The 19,348-nt window shown below is 40.2% G+C and overlaps 1 protein-coding gene across 1 annotated transcript in view; it reads left to right on the top strand.

Moving 5' to 3' along the window:
* The first annotated feature begins 26 nt into the window (after positions 1-26).
* The window catches only part of scfd2 (sec1 family domain containing 2), a 100,352-nt gene continuing 81,030 nt past the window's right edge, over positions 27-19,348 (top strand). Inside the window, exons 1-3 of the mRNA XM_026158720.2 lie at positions 27-840; positions 2,270-2,438; positions 12,269-12,393. Coding sequence (XP_026014505.2) covers positions 27-840; positions 2,270-2,438; positions 12,269-12,393 — 1,108 coding nt within the window. The remainder of the gene's footprint in view (positions 841-2,269; positions 2,439-12,268; positions 12,394-19,348) is intronic.

Below are 19,348 nucleotides of genomic sequence, written 5' to 3' on the forward strand. Positions count from 1 at the left end.
TTTAGCTGATACACGTAACTAGGAAAATGTTGGCGACTGAGGAGTTTACGCGATTCCCCCTCTTGATGTGGGAGAAGGTGCTGTCGAAGGTAAAGAAATCTGTTGTTTTCATGGATGACAAATGTGCAGAGGCTCTCCACTGGAGTGGAGGAGCTGCCACGTTATTGGAAGCTGGAGCCAGGAATTTAAAGCAGTTTTCGAGTTTCGAAGCGTGCGGTGTCAATGAGCCTAAAGCCGTGTTTGTTGTCAGCACACTGTTGAAAGGGAGGACAGTTGACATTATTAAAGACATCATATCCCTCAGTCACTTTCAGTACTGCGTTGTCTTTACCACCGTTGCTCACTCCGTGCACCTGCTCGTCAACAAAGTTACGACAGAAATGGAAGGAAGCCCTGTGTTTGAGCAGTTTGAAGAGAAATTATGCGAGTGGATGGGAAATATGAACTACACGGCGGAGGTCATGCATGTTCCAGTTGTCTTCGCCCCTGTGTCACAGCAGTTGATAGTTGCACCCCCGTTTGCGCACCTGTTCCCTCTTCTCTCGCCAGACCTGGAGGCCATCAATGAAAAACGACCAGAGAAGAGAAGATTTGCAAGCCTGAATGATATAGACATGCACTGTCTCCCTGCTGAACTGCAAATTGAAGTCAAATCCTTAGCTTCAGCGTTAAATTCAATGTTTGAGGCTACAGGTACGAGAGAGGAGAGTTTTGCTCTGGGTCCAATGAGCCGCATCATAGCAGGGGAACTCGCCAATCTTCCTCAAGCAAAAAACCGAAGGAAGACAGCCCCTAATAAAGCATCGATCATCTTTGTAGACCGAACGATGGATCTTACAGGTAATATTTGTGACCATGTTGTGTTTGACCTTTCTGCATGCTGCATAAGCCCAATCACACCAGAATCATAACAATGAGAGTGGTAAGAGTCAAGTAAATGTCTAGCACAAAGATAAGCAGTTCATTTTCCCAAGAGGGTTTCATCTAAAGAAAGTTTAGATGGGTCTAATGAATCACCTTTACCTTCACTTGCCTGGCTTGGTGTGTGGGGGTCATTTAGCTGGAGGACACATGGAACCAGAATGCACATTGGGAATAAGGAAAGCCAATGGAGGCAATGTGATGCTTTACCGGCTGGGAAACCTTGGGTCCTGCCGTCCATTTAGATGTTAGTTTGATGTGCACCACTTATAAGCATTGTTGCAGACCATGTACATCCTTTCAAGGAAACTGTATTCTATCATGGCTGTGGACTCTTTCAGCAGGATATTGAGCCCTGCCACAAAGCAAAACTGGTTTAGGAATGGTTTGAGGAGCACAACAACAGGTTTGAGATGTTGACTTGGCTTCCCCAGAGCTCAGTCCACTAAAACATCTGTTGGATCTGCTGAACAAACTAGTTTGATTTATGTAGGCCCACCTCAAAACTTATAGAATTTAAACTGTCTGTTGCTAATATCTTTGTGCCAGATACCACAGCACAACTTCAGGGGTCTAGTGCAGACCATGCCTTGATGGGTCAGGGCCATTTTGGCAAGAAAAGGGGAACCAACACAATATTAGACAGGTGGTCATAATGTTATGCCTGATTGGTGGATATACTTTTGTTTACTGGCAGCAGCCTCTTTCTTCTGTGAAAGCATATGATTCGTCATGTAAAAGAGAAAATGTAAAAAGAAAAAAAATTCCTCACAAATTAGGTTGATATCCTATAGATAAATTGAAATTAAAGAACAGATGCTTTGGTTTGAGCATCCCCACCAATTAGGAACTTTCTGTGTCGAGTTTCTATGATCTTTCTGTCTTTCTGAGTACACATTTATATTGTTGCCTCTTTTTACATTCCTGTCTTCTGTAATTTGGCAATCATTAAAATTAAATACCACCCACGATGAGATTAGTTATTGCAGAGCACTGCAGATATTACCTTAGCCACCTCCCAACGAATATTTATATCAAGTTGTCCTCTGATGCACATATATTTTTCCATACTTTTCTCCCCAAGACCAACATACATATGTACAACAGTACACTCACCAGCCAGAGCTACCTATTACACCAAGTAACCCAAGCAGCCAGGGAATGTTCAGCTTATTGATGTGGCCTTCCACAACAGTCCCAGTTTTCTTTGTGGCTCCTTGGGAAAATTAATTGCTTACCTTTTATCTGGTATAGAAGGCACATATTTTTGTTGCGTTACCAATGACTGCTGCTACATACTCAACACATATTTGTTCTTGTTTTAAATCCCAAATTTATTCATTTACAGGGGCTGTTGGTCATCATGGTGACAACCTAGTAGAGAAAGTTTTGACTATGCTAAAACTCTTACCGGGTCATGTGACAGACGTGCAGGTGGACATGCTGGAGCTCACAAGTCTGCATAAAACCCCTCACTCCAAGAATATCCTGGCCCCTGGCTGTCTTGCACAGATTCAGTGAGTGTATTTAATTTTTCTATTAATTTAGAGCATTCACCACATTCCCCGTCATGTAGAATCTAATAAGGGTGACTTGGAAATAGCTCGTCACATCATAAAGGCAACATCCAAGTGTTGCTACAGCAATGACCAGCTTGGGGTGTTAGTTTTTGCCACAGGGCTACTCTGACCCCATTATTTACAATACTTGCAGAAGTACCACATATCACTTATATACATCTTAGTACATATTGAAGACATACGTAGCACTTTGATATTGTTTTTGCTGTCTGATTTATTATAACCATTTGATCAATCATTTCACCTAATTTCAGCCAATTGTTAAAACAATAAATGTCAGTATTTGTGCAGTATTGCCGTGTATAGCCATAACCTACCTGCAACAATATTTCTCAAGTGAAGATCTGAAATATTTTATTTTGGCATTTCATACAATGTGTTTGCACTTTAAATTCCGAGTCCACGGTTCTCTGGCGTAAGACGGTTTATTCAATCTTTGCTGGCAATGAGTTGCTGCCCCGAGTTAATGAGTTTAAGTATCTAAAGTTTTTGTTCGCAAGTGGAGTTGGAGACTTACAGCTGCTGTGGCTGTGCCAGTCCAAATCAATAAACTGGTACACAAAGGTAAAGCTGTCCATTTACTGGTTTCTCTACATGCAGTGGTATAGTGACCAAAGAAATAAGGAGGCAGATAGAAGTGGCAGAAATGTGCTTCCTCTGATGTCTGTGTGTGCTCAACCTCGGTAGTAGGGTGAGGAGCTCAGTCATTGAGGAGAGGTTGACAGTAGTGCTGCTACATCCTTTTTATGTAGAGGTTGTTCCACTGAGGTTGTTTGGGGATATAACCAGAATGCCTTCTAGGTGATGCGTTTCAGGCATGTCAAACTGGGATGAGATCCCAGTGCAGGCTCATGACATGCTAGATTAAGTCTGTCCGCTGGCTTTGGAACACCTTGGTGGCCAGGGAGAGGGAATTTGCTAGTCCTACAACCCAGACACTGATAAGTGGTTAAAAAAAAAAAAGAAAAGAAAGAAGATGGTTGGATGGATAAAATCATTTTGTCTAAACAGAGTTTAGACAGGTCAGCTCTCTTGCCTCATAAAGCCAGCTTTCCTTTCCTAATTTTATATGTTATGGAAAAAATGTACTTTTGTTTAAAGAACGGACCCTGTTTCTTACAGTGAAAGCATGACTATTCATTTAGGAGAGCATTTTTTTAAGAAAATAAATAAGGCTGATATCCCACAAGTAAGTTAAATTGAAATAGAGTAACAGCTATGTTTGGATTTGAACTCTACACCATTTAGGGCCTTTCTGTGTTTCCAGTTTCCATGATCTTGCTGTCCTAATGTGGTTTTCCTCTTGGTGCTCCAGCTTCCTACCGCAGTTTAGACATGCTGGCTAGATTAATTGGAGACTTTACACAATTATATTGTTGTCTCTTTTTATATTACTGTCTTCTATAAATTGGCAATGAGTAAAAAGGCATCCTTTAACACAACCTAAAAATAGATTTCTCCCCAAGCCAGGCATACTTATGGACAAATGCACACTTACCAGCCAGAGCTACCCACTCCATCAAGTGGCCTAAGTAGCACATGATCAACATTAGTGCCAGTAGTTGAGTGAAACCTGCCTCTGGTCTTAGCTCTGCAGATGCACATGCTAGGCGCCTGCGGTGGTGCTGTTATCCATGGCAAGGATTAGTCCTACATCAAGTGTTCCATTCTGGATTTGCCCCTTTATGTGGTTGCTGGAGGAAAAGACTTTGACTGAGAAGAAGAGTTTAGTGGACTGAGCTGTCATGCAGCATGTCTGACTGCGGTGATTTCATGAATGGACTCACACATACTGAATTTTTTGAGCTATGGTAAAGATTCTCTTGTAAGAGAACCCGTTTTTCTAGTTGGTGTTCCCCTTGTAATTATTTAAGGACATCTAGGCAGGGTTACCCCAACATGTGGTTGGATGTACAGTTCAAGTTTGGATTCCTATCTACCAAATAACTACGGTATACCCACAAATTACTGTAGTTGCTCTGAATAGCTGCACATCAGAATTAAATCTGGATAATTACAAGTACAGCATCAACAAGGTTGCCCTCTCATTGTTAATTTTATGATGGTATAAATGGGCCACCCCAAGGAAAACTGATAACAGAAACGAAGGTACCAACCACAATCACTGTTCCTGAGCTTTTCACCAAATATGACCAGACTCCCAGCCTAACACCAGATCTTAAAACATTTAGATGATCCATTCAGATATTGTGAACAAGCTCTGCCAAGAGCTCAGATTTTTTTTTTAAAAAAGAATGCAGATAAGTATTGCTGAAAGTAATAAGTAAATGACGACAGTCTCGGTGGAGAATATCTGTGATCAGAGCCAGTTGGATCAGCAGGAGAGTTATTCCCTACACTATCTCTAAGCAGATGATCCAGCTGAGCCTTATCACAGATGTGTAGGAGATTGAAATGCTGCTGAAGCAGAGCAAGGGAGATGCCTAGAATTCCCACTTTCTTTAACTGGCCTCAAGTGCACAGCTCGCTGCAGGAAGTGTTTATGTCAATCATTCTAATATGTTCAAGACAGAGTTCCTTAAATGCATGTTTTTAGAGGTCTACTGTTCTTCCCTCCTACTGGATGTTTATTTACCCATGATGTTTTTTAGCTATTTTTAGCGTGGGTAACAGAGTGTTTTTATTGGTTTTGTTATGTATGCCATCTCAACCCTTTAAATATTAGGTGTGGATTTAATTTAGACCTTTTGTATGATATTTCCCTCTGTAATTCCAGGATATTTTTATAGATTACTATGTCTTAAACATTCTGTGGGTGGCTGTTGATTCTAGCTCTACAGGCAAGACCCCACACTTACTGTGCAATTACTCTAGTATTGTCTTTCATAACCTGGTGTGAATTTCCATATCCTACAGCCTGACTCTGTGGTTGTAGTAATCATGCCAGAAAGAAAGCATACAGCATGTGGGTGAGTGCACATGCAAACCTAGGCTCTTCGTGCAGTGTTTTTGTATATTTGCTATTTCTATGCTACTACTGTCCTTTTTTTTCAGCCATTAAACGGCACCAGGGTGCGCCACTTCGTGTATATAGAAAGATGATGAGTGAAAGTGGCAGTCAAAGTGTTGTTTTATATGCGCGTGTGTGTGTGTGTTTGTGGTCAAGTACGTTCGAGTCCCGTCTGTATAATTTGCTGTGCTTGGATTCACAGCCCTTTTGATCCTGAGTAGGACATTTGAACCCCATTGGCAGAAGGCACAGAGTTTTCCTCAGTCTCAGACTGAACCCTGCACCCCCGTCATCTGGCCGCCTTGGACCTTGATGCTGTGGCGGGAGTGTGTGCAGTGTGGGCAGAAGCAAGTATGGGTGGCCAAGGTGAACTGGGCCTGCCTTGGGAGCTGTAGAGATTGAGCCAAGCAGTGTTACTGACCGCACCCTGCCATGAGAAAACACTACATGGCTGCCATCTCCACAAATCTGGCCTGCAGATCCCTCATGCATACCACCAGAAAAGAGGGAAAACACCTATTTCTGTCCCAGCTGGGAAATATGAGCATGAATAAAAGCCATGAACACTGATTTCGAACAGTATGAGAAAAGTAACAAAAACAGCCTAGATAGTAAAGGGTGGAGAGGATAAAGCAAATGACAGGCAGTTGAGGATAGCCAAGCCTGTTTTTACTCTACCAAGAATAAGAGTAGAGTATGAAAAGTCACCACGTTTCTTCTACGGTTTCTCCTTAAAGGTTAGAGATTGTTTTGTTATTCTATACTTAGACAGTGAATAGTGGCATGAACAGCTGAATGAGTCTTTCAGTGATTTATAAGCTTAGCAACCATTCTGTTCCTTGCCAACAGTATAGTATGAGTTCCTATACAGTCCTGCATAAAGTAGACACACAAGAAGAAGGTTCAAGCATAGTTGAACTATGCTGCATAGGATGTGGCTTCTGGTCAAATGTGAGGTTTTTGCCTTTGTATTTGAATGAACATTTATAGTAACTGGTTTCAGTGTTGGCTGATTTTACAACTAATGATAAATGTTTCGTATACAGAAAGTGTGCCCAAAGGAAAAGACACAAAAAGGGAAAATGACTTTTTCATTTCTTGAAAATAATAGTCGATCCAAAGTGAGAACCAGTTTTGCTTTGTATCTTTTGATTATTGCATTAAATTGTGAAAATAATTTCTTATCCTTTAATAAAATTGAGCCAGTTTTCAATCTGATTTTATTCACTTTCACTTTTCCTAAAGGTTAATGACAGATAAAGCTGATTTGGAAAATAAAGTTTATATCAGTGTCTAAGATGCAAAGTTTTAGCCATAATAATACATTTAAGGATGGAGTAAGCTGATGTGTCTTGTGGTTCTCCTCTTAAGTTGTTTCTGTTTCATTCACTCCCTAATTCTGCTTACTCTTCTGAAGAAGGTATCTCAAGCTGAAACTCAGAGTACATCAATCAAATAGATTACGTGCACCTGAACAACATGTACTCTGTGTTCCCATCAAGACTGAGATAACATAACCTTTTCAGTCCTGTATGCTGTCTTCTACTCTGTGGTTTAATTTACGCTGCAGAACACAAGAGCTGTTCAGGAAACTTTGTGTGTATTTGTTAACTGAGTTGATAAAACATCTCCCTAAAATGGTACTTTACTTCCTCCAGGCCCATTCCTTCAAAGAGCCCCTACTGCTGGCTTTTATTTGAAATGTGAATGTAGCCAAGACAGAGGAGGAGAGGAAGACTCCTGCATTTCCATTTCCCCCCATCAAGATCCTTTGATTTTTAACCTTCTCCCACATTTTACCATTCTGCCAGTGCTGCAAAAAAGAAACTTTTTAACATGTCTTTACTATAACCCTGTTCAGAAGACTTGACTTTCTTTCACTTAGGCATAAAGATTTAATCGACATCTTTTATGGATGTTTTAATGTTAATGTGATTATTTATTTATTTTTTGTTAAATGGAAAGCTCAAACTGCCACATGAGAATTCACAGCCACTCTATTTGGCTTTTGTAGCATCATTAAATAATTAATTCATAAGTAATACGATAAATGCATTTCGCTTCTTGCAAAAGAAATGCATACAAAAAGAAAATAAGTTTGGGGAAATAAATGGAGGAAGCAGCAATGGCAAATAGAGATGTAAATATGGAAACTAACCACGAAAAATGAATGAAATCATAAATACAAATAAAAATTACACGTGAAAGTAGATAAATAGAAGTATCAGTACAAAAGTAAATAAAACGGTGTGAAACGGACAACAAATGGGCACGCTGTCTATGTTGATTTTCCTTTATTTCAGTGACACACTACTGATAGTTTCTTTTTCACTTTTGCCTCTCCACCTACGCATGCAGATTTCTACCTCTGACACACACTCTCTACTCTCCGGCCTCACAAATTACAAATCACAGAAAATGATTATGAGCTTGTTAGCCAAAAATCACCCCCACATCCCACCAACCTCCCTGGCATCCCCCTGTGTTCACTACACCACACCTCCCCTGAAGCTGAGCCCGGGACCACACCTCTGCCACAGAAGCGCCCATTTATTTTACATTTTATGAATTGACACATTTCATTTTCCTAATTATTTTGGTGCATTTGATATTATTTATTTGCTGTAGCAGTTTATAGTTGTCTTTGACGTGTTAAATTAAATGTACATTATTTCTATGAATGAAATTACTCCGACATTTCTTTACTCCGTGCATTTTATTTTATGTCAAAGCCTCGAACCTACGTTATCCACAATGTCCGATTCAATTCAGATTCAGAAATTTTAGACTAGCAGTGGCTTATGTAAACACAAGGACCAGGATCTATAGGTTATATTAACATTTTAGTTTTTAGCTCCAATCAGGACAGATTTAAGCAACATCACTTGAGGACATTTCATTCTATTTGACTTCACGTGCAGCCAACACCTATAGGGAGATGACTTTTGTGCAAAATTTCTTAAGCTTCCTTTCCTTTAACGATTGCGTATTTCACTGTTTTAGTTGTAGTAAAAGGAAAAACCTTTTACTCATTATTAAAGAAGTGCAGTTTTAAGACACATAGAACTGACCCTCAAATTCGCATCAGTTTGTTTTATTTTACTGTTTTTTTTTAATTATTATTTATTTATTTATTTATCTGTTTGTGGTGTGCCTCTCCCATCATTTCCCCGCTTCCTGCAAAACTCCTCTGCCTCTTTTTCTCTCCATAAATTCACTGGGTCATTTGTCCCTCTCGCCAGAACACACAGACACTCAAGGCCAGGTCTGGTTTTACTCCCCCGCCCTCTTTCTCTCTCGTGTCATGTCCTGTGCTAGATGGGGATGTTTACAGAAAACCAACAGTGTTTTTTACCCCATTAAACACACTCCATAAATTAACTCACCAAGGAATGGGTATGACCTTGCACAATTCTGTTAGTCCATGTCTATTACGTGCAGTTCTACTGGAAAATGCACAGATCATCTAAATCAGGTGTGATGGGAAATGGATTACTCTCTGGGTTTGCAGTCTGCTGAGTGTGAAACTTCAATACTCTTTAACACATTGGGATTAGTAATGTTGGTTTGCACTAGAGCGTAATGTAGTTTGTTAATGTCACTTTTTGCAGAGATGCCAGCGTACTCTATGAAGTACTTTCATAGATCTTATATAAAAGATCGGCATACCCTTTAGGACTGATAAGGGAAGTTGGTGTTTGGTTGCCTTAGTCTTCAGTCACACAAGCCTGGAGACTGGCCTATGACCCGCCTGACAATCTCTGGGAACTAGAGAAAAATCTATATTCCACTGGTTGATGAGTGGTCTATAGAGCTTACTGGCTGGTGTTTGGTTAAAATCAGTCTTGAAGATAGTGCTGCACCAGAACTCTTGTTGTGATTGCTTTGGTTGCCTGTATTTTGTATGAAAGATGGAGTCAGAAGTGGAAACTGTTGCTTTCAAAGTAAAAATTATGCCTCACCACTGCAACCAGCATTTCAAAATACAAATGCAAAACATTTCTACCACATGGCAAGTAGTTTGCAAGTATTTGCTGTCAAGTTGATGACTTCCATGCAAACTGTGGGTGACTGTGGGAAACTGCTAGCAATCACAACAATTCCAGAAAGGATTTTGGTGCAGAAATGTATAATGCATTGTGGTCAATTTCAGACTAGTAATTGCAGCAACCTCCAGAAAACAACCAGTTCCGGAATACACACTTTTCACAGTATGCTTGGTAGTTGCCAGATGGACACTAACGGGTCTAAGCCTGTGTGAAGGAGACCTAACTTGCACTCTGTTAATGGCTACTGAGGGGTCCAGTTCAGTAGAATTCTGTGATTATAAAATCTCATTGCTCACTTAGCTAAAATCTCAGTAGAAACGTACCTAATGAGTTTATTGTGTCAGTCGTTAGTTTTAAGTCACTACATACTCACTACATGTAATCCTGTAACTGTTACCAGTGAAGGTAAGTGAGGAAATAAGGGTGCTTTGGTTTTGATGTGGGGGGAGTTTCCAGGTGGCGAATGAAATGACCATCTAATACTTTTCCTTCAGGCTTTATCAGTCACATGTATCAGTAGTATGACTCCTTTCTGAATCATAAACACTGAATTTTGTGGCAAACATGCACATACATGTTTGGCAAAATAATGAACTGGGGGGGGCTCATGAAATCCTGAGTCACCATGGTTTAAACTATCCTATTATGCTGCATCATACTTCCAGGAATGTTAACCCCCCCCCCCCCCCCCCAACCACACGCACACCCACCCCACTTTCTTTAATGGGTTCGATGTGGTAGGAGGAACATTAACAGACATTTACATGGCCATTCTTTAAAATAGTACACAGATTTTTCTTCAAGCAAGTATTTGATGTTTAGCTATTTTTAAATGTTACAAAACTCATTACTAATGGAATTTACTTTGGGTACAAACACCCATACACTTTAAACCCCCACTCAACATATCCAAGCAAGCTAGACAGGGCGTTCAACGTGATGTACACAAGTCAGGTGCAAGAGTGCCCCCTTCAGTCTCTGTGTGAGCAGCCTTTCAACTAAGAGAGCCTTCACTCTGCACTTCGCACTCAGAAAAAAAAAACAAAAAAACAGATGACCAAACACGCGAACCCCAGTTTCCCAGCACCCCACCTCCTACCCCTTTCCATAGTAGACTAGTTACTCAATAAGGTTTCTGGCTGATTCTGTCTCACACCCTGCCAATATAAACTTCACCCCCGGGGGGATTATTCTAGCTCAAACCCCCACCTTCGTCTGACCAAATGGCCTGAGGAAAGCATCAGGGGAGTGGGACGTCTGTGGTTTTTGGGGGGTTGGGTGGGCAATAAGCCAAATGAGAACCATATTTCATTTGTACTCTGCCGAGGCCCTCCAACTTACAAGAACACATGCAGATGTGCAAGGTTGCGCACAGACATATACATGCACACACCCTCAAACAAACTTGTGGTTACTTACATATGGCCCGGTCAAGTCACAATATTGGTATTTCAGCCATGACAAGCATGTGGGACGTGATTTGATTAGTCTTAGCAGTTTTAATGCATCATCGAGTTTTCAGGGAATGGGCCCCTGCCATGACTCTTCATTAACCAGAAAAATCTGCAAAGTATTCAGAAAATCAGGTAATTATTATGATTCTATCTGATTCATCTTTCCTTATTTTCCCAAAGTTTTTACTGTATCAGTCTTGCTGTATTTAACACTTGTCGTCGGCTGAGTCGTACTTGCTGGTCTTTGTGTCTAGTTCTAGTGTGAAGATGGCGGCTGTCCCATTGTGAGCCCCTCTTCTCCCCATCTAGCCCCTGCCCAAGGTCTGGAACAGATTACATCTGATATTAAACACATGGCAGCAGTTAGAAAGGAGAAAAGGCGAGCGAAGAAAAAAAAGTTCTTAAAAAAGACGAAAGAAAAGAAAAACAGAGTGGATTTGTCAACTAGGTCCCTCCTACCTTCTCTCTGTCCTCTGTTCATTTTCTCAGTGTAGTCTCTTTCTCTACTTTGTTTCTGGGCACTCCTGAGTATGTGGAAGATCATGACCGCTTGTCTGAATAGCTATCAAAAGCACAGACAATGATGTAAGCTTTTTATGTCCTTTTATTCAACCAGCAAAGTTTAAGTTTTCTTATCATGAGGGGGGAAAAAAGAAAAGAAACTAGACCAACTTGTACAGAGACATAAAATATGGTCTGAAATTCTTATATAGAGGCTGTTTTGTAAGAAAAATGTCACTTTCTATTCATTTAATGATGATGAGGCTCCTCAGTGACACTCTTAGATTATTTTGGGGAAAGATTTGAATGCGTTTCTGCTTGCAAGCAGATGGTAATGGTCTTAAACGCATGCCTTGCCGCCAGTCTCCCATTAGAGCGTGTTTCGTAATAGCGTATAAAAAAAAAAAACCCACTAGGGCCTGAGATGGCACAAAGACGAGTCTCAGTCTCCAGACTTACTTTTGTAAGGACGGTGGTTATCAGTCCAGAGGAATGTTGGCACACAGATCTTTAAGGTGGATGCAAAACATTCCTAATGTTCCCTCTGTTGATTTCAGTTTTTTCCTGTGAGGGCTCCCATCGGGGAGTCACCAGTCCCCAACCAGTAGGCTCTCTATCACTGAGGCTTGAGCTCAATCATGCTCATCTTGTTCTGTGTACTCTGAACAAACAAGCAAGAAAAGTAACCATTGCTCAGCTTGTTAGTGCTAAAAAACACAGTTCACTTTCTATTGCAGTGTTATGTTTTCCTCATGACTAAACTTAACCTGTTTTGATTGCTCTACCTATCAGGTCATCTGCAAGGTCTCTGTGGGACGCCATGCTGACCAGTAAACACAAAGAGGGGGTGATAGAGGTCCGCCGGCAACTAGTGGAAGCAGCCAGTAAAGAGAATCTGCCAATCAAGATGAGCATGGGTAAGAACCACTATGCCGTGGAAGGAGCAGAGCCCATATCATGTTTCACATTAATTAAAGACTAACTTATACAAAACACAGAACAGTCATATCATATAAAGTATGTAGAATTTTTCTTGCTTAAAGAGAATCATGTGCTACTTCTGTCATGTTTTTCAGCACTCTCAAAAACATTACAAAAGCACCTCCTATTGAAATCAAGCTTCTTTGCCTTGCTGTGTATTTGCCCATGTGGCCACAGAAGGAAATGTGAACCACATGTTGGCTCTGTGACACACACTTACACACACATGCTGCTTGCACACATGCTGCTTTCGAAAACTTTTGTTGTTTGTTAATGAAGCAAAGGGACTGAATCGAGGGATAAAAATATGCGTAGGCACACAAATAAAGTCATTACGTGCACGAGTGTAGCGTGTCCTTGTGCACGTTCACCTTTATGCTACCCTCTGACTTAAAGAGGTAATGGATGTACTACACTCCCACAAACACACACACGCACACACTCCCGTTCATGGCTAATATGCAGGTTAGCATCTGGCAAAAAAGGGGGTGTAAAAGGGAGGGGCACTGTGGTCCCTTAGCTCCTATAATCTATGAGGTAAAGAAGGTCTTGTCTCTCGTAACAGGCAGGTTGTAATATGCTGGAGGTCGCACACATATGCTCACACCCAAGGCACTCTGTCTGGCGTCCAAATCTACACATGGCTGTTTCCTTTCACACAGGGCAGTCCCTTTAATTCCAGATGTGTGCAGGCTTTTAGATTTTATTGAGAGAAATACGCAACATCAAGTGACGCTAAAAGAAAAATGTATAAAGAAGGTATAGCACTGAAGCTTCTCCCGCTGGTTCACTGACAGCCTGTTGACTTAATGTTTTTGCTGAGAGAGAGAAAACGAGAGAAGCAGTGAGAGAAGGGGGTACTGTAATATCCTTAACACTGAACCTTTATACCCTGCTGGCAGAGGACCAGAATTCACAAAACCCCCTGAGCTCCCATAGCACCCCCCACAGTTCCCATCCTGCCCACCAGCAGAGTTTTCAATCCATCATGCTCTGCTCCTGAGACCAAGCTAAACCGAGTAACACAAAACACTTAGCATTAATACCTATCTGCTCTCTCAGTGCCCACTCGCTCGCTAGGAGAGGAAAATTTTCCCCCTGCACCCAAGAGTGTTCTCACTCTGGTGGGGTTATGCAGATCAGAGGAGAAAAGAGGATATCGCTGTATTCCAGGCCCTAAATTTTCACATACAGACTGACCCAACTTGGCTTCTTTTCATCTCAGCAGGATAAGATCATCCTGTGAGAAACAGAAAATAATCAATTTCTCAGCGCCTGATATAACCCGTCAGGTTTCTCACAGCACAATAGAATGATGAAATTCCCTAGCTCTGTGTAGGGATATGTACAGTATGTGGTTTTGCAGAGTCCAGTGTTTATCTTTGGTGTTTTTGCTCTTTGCAGGGAATTAGCTGGACAGCTTCGGTTTCATCTTCCATAAACGTGCGTTCATCTCATCCATCTGCTTGTGTTTGTATATATGCGTGGATATGCGTGCGTCACAAGTTTATACCCTCTGTGTATGTGCTGCGTGCACGGACACCGTGCGGTAAATGGGATGTGTTGACAGGACCTTTCTTCCTGTGGCACAGTCCGGCCTTTTAACGACAGAGGAGCGTGAGTCAAGCGGACAGTTGATTTGGGGAAAAATACATTTTTGTAACAGCAAAGATGTGTTTATGTTTAGCAGTGTAATTTCTCCCTTTTGAAAACTACATTTATATACTCACATGTATACATGTGAGTAAGAGGAAAAATGTTATATTTTATCTAGTAATTAAGGCGGGCCTATTCATTTCTTGTTTTGTTTTTGTTGAATTGGATTCTCTGTCACCATAAAGGAGCAATTTTTTTTTTTTTTGTCTGTTTAACAAATGTTCGTCGGATTTATTTAACACTTGGCAGGTGAATTGCCAAGTGTTAAATCAAATTTGGGATTCTCTCCAGTGTCTATTTTTCTGCTTTTCTGCATTTATACCAGGGTTCCCATACCAATGTAGATGCTTATGATTGATTTGATCGATTTGTCCCAACAGTGTCACCAGCTCACGTAGCATAATTCATAAATTTACCTTAAGAAGTGAATTTTAAATGAGTTAAACACACAGAACAAGGAACCTTTTAAATTGCACGTTACCTTTTAAAGCAAATGAAATGAAGACCTGATCGTAGCTTCTTTTTTTTTTTTAGTCGTATTTGCTTCTGTTTCTATGAAAAATTGTTGAATTTTATATTGAATGTATTTGTGAAATTTTGTGAAGAGGTGGACCATGGCAGATACAAGCCAAAATATAGATAGAAATCTCTTTCTTCAAAATTACAAGATTGCACATTGACCTTTGTGAATGACTCGTCCTAGGAAATGTCGCTCTAATTTCTGTATATCATCTCTTTTCTGCTCTTGCAGGTCTGCATTATGTTACTACCAGTCACATCCACACAAACTGTTTAACTTGTGTCCCTTAGCCAGAGCCTGCTGTGTTGTCTTGCAGCTTCATGATAGCCAGGGCCAGTCTACCTGGAGCATTTAAAAGCTGGCTTATTAGCTCTTGCATCCCTTTTCTCCATTTATCCAGCACCATGTTATTTGTATGGTTGGTTTTGGGTTTGTCATTTTAGGTTTTTTAAAATGCACAACACTATGCATACTTATTAACATTCAGTCATCCAACTATTGACACACTGATTAGAACCCCTCATTGAGTACTATACTTTTCTACTTAATTAAGTTAATAAATTGGTAGATTTTGTTTCAAGTGATTTCTTCCCATTATTTGTCATGGCCCTTGAGCCATATTGTGACACTCAGATCTTTTAAAATTTCAAAGCATCCTAGTTTACGTTTAAGGAATGAGAATCATTTCATTTGTAAACATAGATTTGTCCTATTAGTCGTGTTAACCACAGAAACGATACAATCAAAATTTCCAGTGATGCACTTCAAACATCACTCTTGAATTTGAATGAAGTCTCCCACCCCAACAGATTCAGTTTGAAATTTACTTTAAGTTTGAACTAAAGAAAAGCCAGAGATAAAAGCTTTTTTTGGAGAGACACTGAAGACACTAAGTGCTGTGACTGTGTAGCTGCCCACTTGTAGCCTCTGCTCTAATGTACAGTAAAGTCTTAAAAGGGTCCCTAACATACATCCTCAGATAAAGGCTCCAACATGTTCCTCCTCTTGGAGTGCATAAATAAAAATCTTTGAGCCTTCCTGTGTCCTCATCCACACAGAATTACTTATGAGGCTGTCCAGCTGCTGAGGCAGGCTACCACTCAGCTTCACTCCGACATCAGACATCACTTACCCTCTGAGTAACCCTGTGCACCTAGAACTCAAGTCATCTTCCAGTAACCGGACTAAATCATTGTTGGCCCTTGCCCCTTCTTACATTGTTGAAGACTTTGATCATAGCCAAGTCTCAATCGCCACTTCTGCACATCAGGCTAAAATGCGCAGAAGATCCAGATGTTTATAGCAAGAGATTAAAAATGTGATTTGCTTTATGGCTGACTTTGCAATAAATGCACCCAGAAGATTCTTGCAATGTCCAAAAGGTTCAGGTTTCCCTACCATCTTGTGTGGAAAAGCTACAGAAACTGCAGTACTGCTGATTCATATGTATGTAGGGTTCTTCTTAACAAAACTGACATTCTGAAGTACTGATGTTATTTATATTTATTTTGAATCGCTTCTTATTCCATGCACACCCAATGCACTGAAGACTGAATGGAAATATTTCTATACTTGGCGCTTGTCACCACCAGAAAGGAATGCACGGTTCTTGAAATGCATTCAAATTTACAGATGCAAACATTTCGTTTTAAAACAGTTCTTCTGTTTTGCTGCAGCTATGGTAGTTAAAATGAGAGCTCAGCTGACAGATCAGATGACAATGAGAAAACGTAAAACAGATTCATTTTGCATCTGGCAACAGGATGCCTGAAGAATCATAGCACTGTTTTGAAGGAAGTTTAGAGACACAGATAAGAGCTAAGGCTGAACCAGGACTGTTTGATTGTGTAATGGAGTGGAGGCCTTTGTGAGGCTTTCTTGGCTAAAGTACTTTCTCCGTGTTTCTTTCCGATGTTTTACGTTTTCTCATTCTCATCTGGTCTGCTGTAGCTGTAAATTCCGATTACCTTTAGCCTACAGGATACCATTCTGGGTGAAATTATTCCCTGGTTCTGTGCTGAATTATGGTTGGCACATGAAGCTTTGTGAACTTTAGTTATACTGCCAGGATTTTTATGGCTGGATATGCTCACAAAAGAGCTTTTCAGTATTCTGTCTGGACTGGAGCTTATTCTTTAAAAATACTTTAAATTCAACAAGAAACTTGATTCGCCTTCGGAGGCGCTTGCTCTGTTTTGTCTTTAAATGCCACCCAGTGCACTCAGTCCTTCAGTTCATTTCAGAAGGTGTTTCCCAACACATACATATGGAAATATATGTTCCTGTCGTGTTTACTGATTAGCTGTTGTGAATATAACTTTGGTAGCAGCTTTGTGTGGCTCTCCCAAGTATCCCTCCTGAAAATAGTACAAAGCTACACATTTTGTCGTCCAGTTTAACATGTGCCTTTTTGCATTTCTAGTTCTGTCTTTTTAGATTTCTGTTTCGTTTGTATCCTGCCTGTCTGTTTCTCTTCTGGTCATATGTTTTGCCTCACTAAAGAAAACACTGGCCATGTAGTCCAACAGGAAATACTCCCACATCTGGTGCTGGTTCAGAACATCAACATAAAGAAGTAGGCTTTATGGCAAGTTAATGTGTGCCCTTTGTCTATCCCAGCCCCTGACACAACCTCTCATACCTCTAAGCCGCGCTTCATACCACCCCTGGACTTTACACCCTTTGCACTGCTTTTCCTGTCTCTTTAAATGGGAGAAGTTAGGGGAGATTCAGAGGTTCCTAAACAGTAAAAGGAGTCTGGACTCTTTCTGCTACCTCTATAAATAATCAGTGAAAACTTCTGATTTACAGTTATTAGTCATACTCAACACGGGTTCAGTGCCTCTTGTCAGTGTTGCTGCACCTCAGCTATATGTAGACATGCTTAAGCACCTACACACATGCTTACATAGTGCAACATTTATGAGTCACTGGCTAACAACAATCACAGAAACTCTACGCAGGAACAAGCACATATAGAGAATATTCCTTTGTGACTGTCACACGGCAACACTCACGCAAGCCGTTCAGTTTGCTTTCTCTCACCCTGTGGAGTTTTTGCCTGTTAAGATAAAGTTATGCTCTACTTTAGTCTCAGTCATTCCCCTCTGCCCCAAGATAAGTGTATGATTTTTTTTTTTTAGATTTTTTTTTTTAATGCTGTTATGCTTGGTAAAAGGTTATTGTTGTTTCTGCTTTTGGCTCTTCCCTTCTATGTGTGTGCAGTGTTCCCTCGTTAATCGTGTGGGAGTTACGTTCTAAAAATAACCCGCAATAGGCGAAATCTGCAAATTATTATTTTTTTACAATTGTTATAGATATTTTAAGGCTGTAAAACCTCTCACTACACACTTTATACACTTTTCTCAGACAGGCATGAACATTTTCACACTTTTCTCTCTTGTTTAAACACTCTCAAAGTTCAAACCTTCGTAGAAAAATAACTCCAGTATTATAGAATGAAACCAACTTCAGAGTCACAGTGCTAGCAATCGAAGATTTATGTAAATTTGACAAGGCCAGCGCATTCTGTACTGGACAGGAGACATGGCACAGAAGAGATTGATTGACAATGGTCTACAGCCGATCAGGACACAGAACACAATGAAAACACACACACACAAAAGCACGCAAAACAAAATTGCACTAAAAAAAATCAGTGAAACGGCGAGGCCGCGAAAGGTGAACCGTGTTATAGCGAGGGACCACTGTATAGTCTAATCATTTTCCCTTAATATAATTCTTAAAATGCTGTATGTATAGAATATGTTTGTACACTGTAAACCCAAAAAAGTTAGCAGAACTTAAACAAATTAAGGTAACCAACTGCCTTAAGTTTTTAGAAGTTGATGAATTTCAAAATTGAAGCTTATCAGTACTCCAGTATTTCAGTTACATTTGGTATGTATCTTTTGACTAAAATAAAAGTAAAACGTTTAGTAATTAAATTTTAAAAAAAAGTAACTAGAACTTAAAGTTTTCATTCATGTTTTCATGGGAATTAGTTGACATAACTTCAGTTCGACTCAGTATTTAATGATTTGGATGATTTTATGACAAATTGTGTCTCCAATTCATGGTCGTCATCGTCATCATCATCAATCATCATCAGAAAGGTTTATAGTAGTTGTGACCCAGAAGAAAGTGGGCTAATGCTAGAATTCAAAGTCTCAGTTTGAGGTTCATGAGAAAGACAAGGAGATTTTATAAATGGTGGAATGTTGGGGGGTTTTTACGCCCTAAAAACCGATAACCACGGGGCTCCAAAGTTTTGTTGCTTAGAGTGTGGGATTCCTTTCATTCCTTTTTATTGTAAAATACAATCCAGCTTTGACGCATCTTTTACTGAGTAGAGGGTCCACTCTGCCATAAAGTTTAGTGTTTCAAAGGTAGTTGCCCTTTCGAAAGTTTCTCCCATCTTCACCCCAAATCTTTGTAGCTCAGTGTGAGTAACCACCAGGTTTAGGTCTCCTTCCTTCCACCTAAAACATCAGGAAGGAGGGAATTCGATCAAAGTTGATAACTTCATGTTCTGAGGCTCCTGAGCCAAATACAGCAAGCGCTCTGAATACTTATGTCAATGTAATATTTCAGATTTTTCTTTTTAATGAATTGGCAAACCTTTCAACAATTCTGTTTTCACTTTGTCATTATTATGTTTGGATGAAATTAATTTTGAACAATTTCATCCTAAGGCTGTAAAACGTGTGGGAAAA

This window comes from Astatotilapia calliptera, chromosome 23 (assembly GCF_964374335.1).
Source record: "Astatotilapia calliptera chromosome 23, fAstCal68.1, whole genome shotgun sequence".
Lineage (NCBI taxonomy): Eukaryota > Metazoa > Chordata > Actinopteri > Cichliformes > Cichlidae > Astatotilapia > Astatotilapia calliptera.